Source organism: Colobus angolensis, unplaced genomic scaffold, assembly GCF_000951035.1.
Source record: "Colobus angolensis palliatus isolate OR3802 unplaced genomic scaffold, Cang.pa_1.0 Scaffold26, whole genome shotgun sequence".
NCBI lineage: Eukaryota > Metazoa > Chordata > Mammalia > Primates > Cercopithecidae > Colobus > Colobus angolensis.
Window position 1 is genome coordinate 13,901,634 of NW_012115821.1, and position 8,694 is coordinate 13,910,327.

General features: G+C 44.9%; 1 protein-coding gene across 2 annotated transcripts in view; it reads right to left on the bottom strand.

Annotated features, from left to right (window-relative positions):
- The window catches only part of PXK (PX domain containing serine/threonine kinase), a 107,230-nt gene that overhangs the window by 44,036 nt on the left and 54,500 nt on the right, over positions 1–8,694 (bottom strand). For both annotated transcript variants that reach the window (XM_011947221.1, XM_011947220.1), the window contains exon 4: positions 6,075–6,261. In XM_011947221.1, coding sequence (XP_011802611.1) covers positions 6,075–6,261 — 187 coding nt within the window. The remainder of the gene's footprint in view (positions 1–6,074; positions 6,262–8,694) is intronic.

The window sequence follows — 8,694 nt, forward strand, 5'->3', positions numbered from 1 at the left end:
ATCCACCTGCCTTGTCCTCCCAAAGTGCTGGGATTACAGGCTTGAGCCACCATGCCCAGCTAAATAGCCTTTTTCACTTAGGGGTTAGGGAATTGGAGAAAGGACAATTTCTTCCCACTGAACTGTGATTTACTGTCAAATAAACTGCATGACTATCACGTGCCAAATAATAATCCTCTCCTTCCCCAGACTCGGGCAACACACTTCAATCCTAAACATCTACTCCTTTGCTTAGAAGCCTTTACTGGTTCCCCACTTCCTTGCCAAATCAAGACCAAACTTATAAACCTAGTGTTCAACCAACCTCTGGCTTTAACCTACCTTTCTGGCTTTATCTCCCACAGTGTGTGGGATCTCTCTGCACACTGAGATTTGCCTACCATGGCTCCTAAACACTGGCCTGTCCCCATTCCCTCAGCATTTTCCATCTGGCCCAGACTCAGCCCAGATGTTCTGCTTCATTAGCCAGGACTCCCTCTCTCCCTCCCTCTTTCTTTCCTCTGTACACTCCCAGTGCTCTATGTGTCCCTCTCTTACGGGGTTACCCAGTGAATGTCCTCTATTAGGACTACTCTATTCCACCTAGACTGTATGCTGTGGTTGGAAGCGTATAACTGGGTAAAGCCAGGATATATCTTCTCAAGCTGCTCTGCCCAGAGCACTGGCCACTGCCTTTCAGCCTGGCTACCTTCTACTAACCCCTCAGGTCTCAGTGTAGGAATGACCTCTTCTGGGAAGCCTTCCTTCATCTTTAGGTGTGGATCATCCATGCCCCGGCCCCCTTCCCCAAGGTGCTCCCTAACATTTACTCTGCCACAGCCATCACCTGTCAATCTCCCGGTGTAACTGTCATGCAGTAGGAAGTGGGGGAATTATTCTTTCCTCCTTGCTGTATACATAGCACCTGGCACACTAGATACTCAATAAGTATCTGATGAAGCAGGAACCAAGGGTTCAATCATGTTCAGCAGATGTGGAAACTCTCTCCCATTAGAACATGAAATCCGTAAGAAGGAAGGCATCTGCCCTCTAGTTCTGACACAGGAACTGACTGACACATGTGGAAAAACTGCATGCTCAGAAAGTGCTGATAAACAAACTGGAGACAGGAAATGGAGAACACAGCCTTCAAGTCCATCCTGTGCTTCCCACAGAGCTCAGTTGTACCAGGCGCCCCCATTGTGAGCAGGGAACAAACACTGACTCCTCTAGGACTTGAGCTGGGGTTCAGACCCCCAGTCCATTATAGCAGGTTGCACTGCAGAGAGGCCTGCAACCTCACCAAATACCCCGCTGTTGTTCTAAATATAGTCCTCTTTCCCCACTCTCTCCCTTTTTATATCCTGAGTCCACTACTGTCCTACCTTTTCAAGGGATTCCTGGGGCTTTAGACCTAAAAGGTAACTTCAGCACTCCCTGGTCCATTCCCCGCTCCCCAGCCTCTTGTTTTATAGGTCAAGATGTGGGCCCACAGAGAGGAAATGCTGCTAATGACAAAGCTGGGACCAGGATACAGGCCTCTTGATTTCTGGTCCAAATGACTTTTGCATGGACATTAAAACCCCCTTACTTCAAGAGGGTATGAGGACTGAGGCGGGAAGATGGCTACAGTGCAGTGAGGCTTTTAAATAATAGAAGTACCTTGTTAAAAAGATGAATATTGTAGGCTGGGAGCAGTGGCTCATGCCTGTAACTCCAGCGCTTTGGGAGGCCAAGGCGGGCAGATCACAAGGTCAGGAGATCGAGACCAGCCTGGCCAACACGGTGAAACCCCATCTCTACTAAAAATACAAAAAATTAGCTGGGTGTGGTAGCAAGTGCCTGTAATCCCAGCTACTCAGGAGGCTGAGGCGGGAGAATCACTTGAACTGGGAGGCTGAGGTTGCAGTGAACCAAGACCGTGCCACAGCACTCCAGCCTGGCCAACAGAGTAAGACTCTGTCTCAAAAAAAAAAAAAAAAAAAAAAAGTGAGGGAGATATATGTGTGAGACAGGTTCTCAACACAAACATCTCATGACCACGAGATCCCTGTTTTCCCTTTACAACAGTTGACTGTCAATTAGACTTTCTAATTCAAATGAACACCTCACAACTCCCTCACAGAAGACCAAGGGCCTACATTTCCTTTCTGAGGATTGGCTCTTCTGGAGAAAACCTGGAAAAGAAAGAAGTCCCAGCAGTCCCAGGCTGGGGACCCAGGTAAGAGAGGAGGAAGCTGCCAATGTCCTGAGAGCTCCTGGTTAACCATCCTCTGGGAACACAATGCCATCACGGTCCCCCTCTAACAAGGCACCCTCACCCTCTGTCAGAGCAAGGACCAGGAAAAGTGCTCTGCTGATTCTGGCCACCACTTGAACACAGAACTCAAATCCTGCTGAAATGAAGCTGGGTGGTGACTGCAGACCATGTGGAAAATGAGAAGAGGTGGAGACATTATCCATATTAAAAGGGAAAAGTGGGCCAGGCACAGTGGCTGATGCCTGTAATCCCGGCACTTTGGGAGGCCGAGGTGGGCAGATTGTTTGAGCTTAAGAGTTCGAGACCAGCCTAGTCAACATAGCGAAACCCCCTCTCTACAAACAATTAAAAAATTAGCTGGGCATGGTGATGTGCAGTTGTAATCCCAGCTACTCAGGAGGCTGGGGTGCAAGGATCACTTGAACCCAGAAGGTAATGGGTGCACAGAGCTGGGATAGCGCCACTGCACTCCAGCCTGGGCAACACAGTGAGACCCTTGCTCAAAAAACAAACAGGGGGAAAGCGGCCCTGCTTAGAGAAGTGCCACAAGGTGAGAGGCATGCAGGGGATGCTTCGTGGGCCATGCTGTGAATCTCAGGAATGGTCCAGTCAAGCTGGCATGGAGGTGGTGGCCTATGTTTCCTTTTCCTGAGGTGGCTGGTGCGTCAGCCTCGAGGCTAGACAAACTCTGAAATTTCATTCAAAGGGGGAAATAAACCAACATCTCTCTGAAAACAGCGTTCATCACCTATTGTTTCATTCCGGGATTATGCCCTCTGAACAGCGGCCAGCACAGGTTCTGGCAGGAGTTTCTGATGGTCTTTTTATACCCCTGCCCACATCTGCTTTGGACTCCTGATCCTCTACCATGCTGGAGGCCTGGGGGTGGGAAGGGGGAGTGGAGATCAAAGACAATAACAGCATGTGGGGCAGGTATAGAAAAAAGCAGAGAATCGACAACTGTCAGAATAGACAACCTTCTAGGAGCCACAAAGCATTTTAACTTAAACACTCAGACCAGACTAAAGTCACACAAATGTGCAATCCTGGCTAGGGCCCTCCCTCTCTGGGGGCCTTAGTTGAACTCATTTATGAAAAGAGAGGGTTAGACATGATACATCTGCCCTTTTAGTTCTGACCCCATGGGACTCAATGTACTTCTGGTGCCAGCTCCCTGAGAGCAAGGAACACATTTATTTGTGCCTGCATCCCCAACACCCAGCGCACATCACATTTGTTGAACAAATGGCATCATTATACATACACTACACCTTCATGCTTGCCCTCAGGAGAACATTAGCAGGCACTCGCAGGGAATGAGGGAGATAAACTACTGAGTGGGCCTGGGTTAGGGCTGATTTGACAAGTCAGTCCAGATGGCCTGATGTCTGACAATTTTGGGAGCAATCAAGGTGAAACACTGAGAAATGAAAGCCACAAAAGATGCTACTTTGACAGAATTCAAGCTGTCCCTAGAGCCCCAGTCCTATCTGTGCTATCTTTTCTCTTCCCTGAACAAAAAAACAAGTGGAGGCAAGAATGGAATCCTTGTAACAATTCAGTGTTCCATTTGGTAACTTACAGTAAGTGTGATTTTGAAATAAACTTTCCTTCTCTTGGTTACACTCTAGAAAGGCGTTTTCCTTAGCCCTGCACAGCACTTCAGTTAGGAAGTGGCAGGCACATCCTAGCGCAAGGCTTCTCATGGTTTAATGTGCATGCAAATCACCTGGGGACCTTGTTAAAATCAGATCCTTGGCCCGGCGCGGTGGCTCAAGTCTGTAATCCCAGCACTTTGGGAGGCCGAGACCGGCGGATCATGAGGTCAGGAGATCGAGACCATCCTGGCTAACACGGTGAAACCCCGACTCTACTAAAAAATACAAAAAACTAGCCGGGTGAGGTGGCGGGCGCCTGTAGTTCCAGCTACTCCGGAGGCTGAGGCAGGAGAATGGCGTAAACCCAGGAGGCGGAGCTTGCAGTGAGCTGACATCTGGCCACTGCACCCCAGCCTGGGTGACAGAGCCAGACTCTGTCTCAAAAAAAAAAAAAAAAAAAAATCAGATCCTGATTCAGGAAGTCTGGGATGAGGACTGAATTCTTTTTTTTTTTTTTTTGGTAACAGCAGGTGTTTTTATTTCAATTTAGCTTATATTAAAAACCCAATGTAAAATACTAAAATAGAGCTTTTTCTGAAACTTCTTTATAACACTCCTCCCATACACACATCTTCCAGCGTTTAGACACATGTCCATTATATTTTTTTTTTTTTTTTTTACATAGATGTTCAATTAATATTAGCTGAAAGTGGAGGACTGAATTCTGCACCTTCGACAAGCCCCGAGTGATGCCAATGCTGCTGGTCAGAGAACCACACTGTGAGTCACAAGCCTCAAAGGCTGTGGTTTTCAAACTTGGCTCCATATTGGAATCACTTGGGAAGCTTCACAGACTACAAGCTCCACCCACAGAGACTCTGATTTAATCAGCATGCACGCAGCCTGGGCATGAGAAATTATTTTAATGCTCCCCAGGTGATTCTACTGTGGAGAAAAACTTGGTGCCTGCCAAGTAGACATCTGTTTCCCTCTCTGAAACAGGGATATTTTGGTGAATGAATGGGTATGAATAAATAAATAAAAGTGAAATAGGAATAAAAGTGCCTCTCTCTAATTACTTCAAAAGCAATGTTTTAAGGACTCAAATATCTGATATGGTGTATTCTCTTAGCAAGTAAATTAACAATATCCATAGTTCCACTCAGAAAGTCTCTAAAGCATGGTTTCTCTTTAATAAATCAGGTGAAACAACGGTTTCTATTGTTCTTTTCAAAGTGACAGCAGAATGTATTAAATATTTAGTTTCTCATTCTGCTGACATCAGGCTTAGGTTATTGATGCCAGCTTTGAGTGTAATCGGTACTGGAAGAGAAGCCCTTTCAACCACAGTCCCTCAGTGGCTGCCCTGATCCAGGAAAGATCTGGAAGAGAATGACCTCCTATGCTTTGCACTGAGTGGGTCTCAGGGAGCAAATAGGAAGACACAGAAAGGACCCTTCTGACTGTGTTTAAAGTAAATTCCCAGAAAAAACAGAAACACACAACATATCGTAAATACAAAAACAGCCAAATACAAATCAAATTAAGATTACTGTATGTACAAGGTGTTGATTAGAGGTCAAAAGTAATATAAAAAATTACTGTACATGTTACTGTGGATTAATTATTATTATTATTTTTTTTTTTAAGACGGAATCTTGCTCTGTTGCCTAGGCTACAGTGCAGTGGCACTATCTCAGCTCACTGCAACCTCCGCCTCCCGGGTTCAAGCGATTATCCTGCCTCAGCCTCCCGAGTAGCTAGGATTATGGGCATGTGCCACCATGCCTGGCTACTTTTTGTATTTTTAGTAGAGACAGGGTTTCACCATGTTGGCCAGGCTGGTCTCAAACTCCTGACCTCAGGCAATCCACCTGCCTTGTCCTCCCAAAGTGCTGGGATTACAGGCGTGAGCCATCGCGTCTGGCCTATTGTGAGTACTTACTCTCTGTTCTGTCAGGGAAGACAACAAAGGCAAGAGTATAAGGACATATACAATAATTTATCTTCCATATTTTTCTGTGCAGACTTTACAAACATTTTGGAAGTAAATTATTTTCTTCTTACACATCTACAGTAAACTACAATCAAGAAAATCTTAGTAAATTCATAATACACTATAACAGATGTATACATATCCCCATTTTGAGAAAGCGTTTCTCCCACATATGTTATCTCCAGCAAGGGACAATGCCTCTTTAGCCATGTGACCACAGCTCACAGATTCCTTTGCTTACCAGTGTAGTTTGCGGAATAGTTGTTTGGATCTAAAAACTTCTTAACCAGCTCACAATTAGACAAGATATGATTTGTGGTGATCACGTTGAGATAGTTCTGAAGACCTTTCTGCCTCTCAGCTATGAATTCACGATCCATGTTACCAATCAATTTTTTGGGAGGAAGAGGCAGACTCAAGCCTGCAATCTTAAAAAAAAAAAAAAAAAAAGTTACACTCATGTCATCCACAAATAAGAATCAATACAAAAATCTTGACCTATCATATTTCATTAAACCTAAAACAATGTAGATTTTAGATGCATCCTAATTTCAGTGATACAAAAATTGTGAAAAACTGCATTTAGAATTGATAAAATACTATATTAAGCATAGTTATTTTATTTTTGAGATGGAGTTTCACTCTGGTGCCCAGGCTGGAGTGCAGTGGTGCTGTCTTGGCTCACTGAAACCTCCACCTCCTGGCTTCATCTCCTGCCTCCGCCTCCTGAGTAGCTGGGACTACAGGCATGCGACACCATGCCCAGATAATTTTTGTATTTTTAGGAGAGATGGGGTTTCACTGTGTTGGCCAGGCTGATCTCAAACTCTTGACCTCAAGTGATCCACCAGCTTCGGCCTCCCAAAGTGCTGGGATTATAGGTATGAGCCACCACACCTGGCCAAGCATAGTAATTTTAAAACTTTATTTTTTTAATGTGCTTTTATTTTTGCTAAAGTTATATAAAAACATGATTTCAAGAGTAACTCACTTTCTTAAATTATTACTGGCAGTCCCATGACACCCCTCACTCTTGCTACCAGGTGACAGAGCCATTCTCTGCTCCCCTAAGACAGCCACATTCGAGTCTCTCAGCTGATCTTTTGACAATGGGGAATGCTCATACTGTCATGGCTTGATTTTTCATTTTTAGGCATTATCTGTAGATTTCCCATTATGGAAGATGAGGATTAAGTTCTCTTTCACAATCCTGACCTCATCTCACACATCCTGTCCCTAATCCTCCTGACATCATTATAATTTTATTTGGTACCATATTCATGTTTACCTTAAGTACATAATATTTACAACTGAGCTAGAGCCATGCTTACTTTTCCTTTACAGCAGCTTGTAGTCTTTTTTTTTTTGGTTTTCTATTCAACTTGAAAGTCTCCATTCAAGCCTTCTTTCAACACACTCAGATACACAGCTGCGTCAGTTTTATCTTTTGAAGAGTACCTTCCAGAGTCCAACAATCTGCTCCAAGCAGGACTGGCGGTCCCTATACTGCTGCAAAGCTGGCATCCCGGGACCTCCTTTCATCCTCATCTTAGAGATGCTTTTGCCTTTGTTGTACTAAACCCCATTTTGTATCCCCTACCTTCCTTTTTTGTATATAATTCCCTTGTTTTTGGTAGAGTGTACCCTCTGTTGGCTTTTTTTTTTGAGACGGAGTCTCGCTCTATTGTGCAGGCTGCAGTGCAGTGGCGCGATCTTGGCTCACTGCAAACTCTGCCTCCCGGGTTCATGCCATTCTCCTGCCTCAGCCTCCCAAGTAGCTGGGACTACAGGCGCCCACCATAACGCCCGGCTAACTTTTTTGTATTTTTAGTAGAGATGGGGTTTCACACTGTGTTAGTCAGGATGGTCTCGATCTCCTGACCTCGTGATCCACCTGCCTCGGCCTCCCAAAGTGCTGGGATTACAGGCGTGAGCCACCACGCCAAGCCCTCTGTTGGCTTTAAAAAGGAGAACAAGAGATACATTTTTTTGAAACCTTGCGTATATAAGGATGTCTTTATCCTTCCCTTATACTTAATTTATAGCTAGTGTTGATGTGGAATTTTAAGTTGAGAATACATTTTCTTCAGAGTTTTATTTTTATTTATTTATTTACTTACTTACTTTGAGACGGAGTCTCCTTCTGTCGCCCAGGCTGGAGTGCAGTGACACGATCTTAGCTCACTGCAATCTCTGCCTCCTGGGTTCAAGCGGTTCTCCTGTCTCAGCCTCCAAGCAGCTGGGATTACAGGCATGTGCCACCGCACCCGGCTAATTTTTGTATTTTTAGTCGAGATGGGGTTTTACCATATTGGCCAGGCTGGTCTCAAACTCCTGACATCAGGTGATCTGCCTGCCTCGGCCTCTCAAAGTATTGGGATTACAGGCGTGAGCCACCACGCCCAGCCTTTCTTCAGAATTTTAAATAAATATTTGGGTGTCTTCTAGTTTATAGTGCTGCTGTTAAAGGTTCAAGTATATTGATGCCTTTTTTTTTTCTTTTAAGAGATAGGGTCTTGCTTTGCACCCAGGCTGGAGTGTGGTGGCGTGATCACAGCCCACTGTCACCTCGGATTCCTGAGCTCAAGAGATCCTGTCACCCCAGCCTCACAAGTAGCTGGGACTACAGCTGCACGCCACCACACACAGCTAATCATAATGATTCTTGATCCATTTTTTGTTGCTATTTTCCCAGAAGCTTTCAGGATCTTCTCTATGACCTCAGTTTGTGACTTTCATGTGTCTGTTTTCATCCCTCATGCTGAGCACTCAGTCCTTTCAAACTAAAAACTAATCTCCTTAAGTTCTTTGGCATTTTATTGTATTGTTAGGTCATTATTTCTTCCCCTCTATGCCTTCTG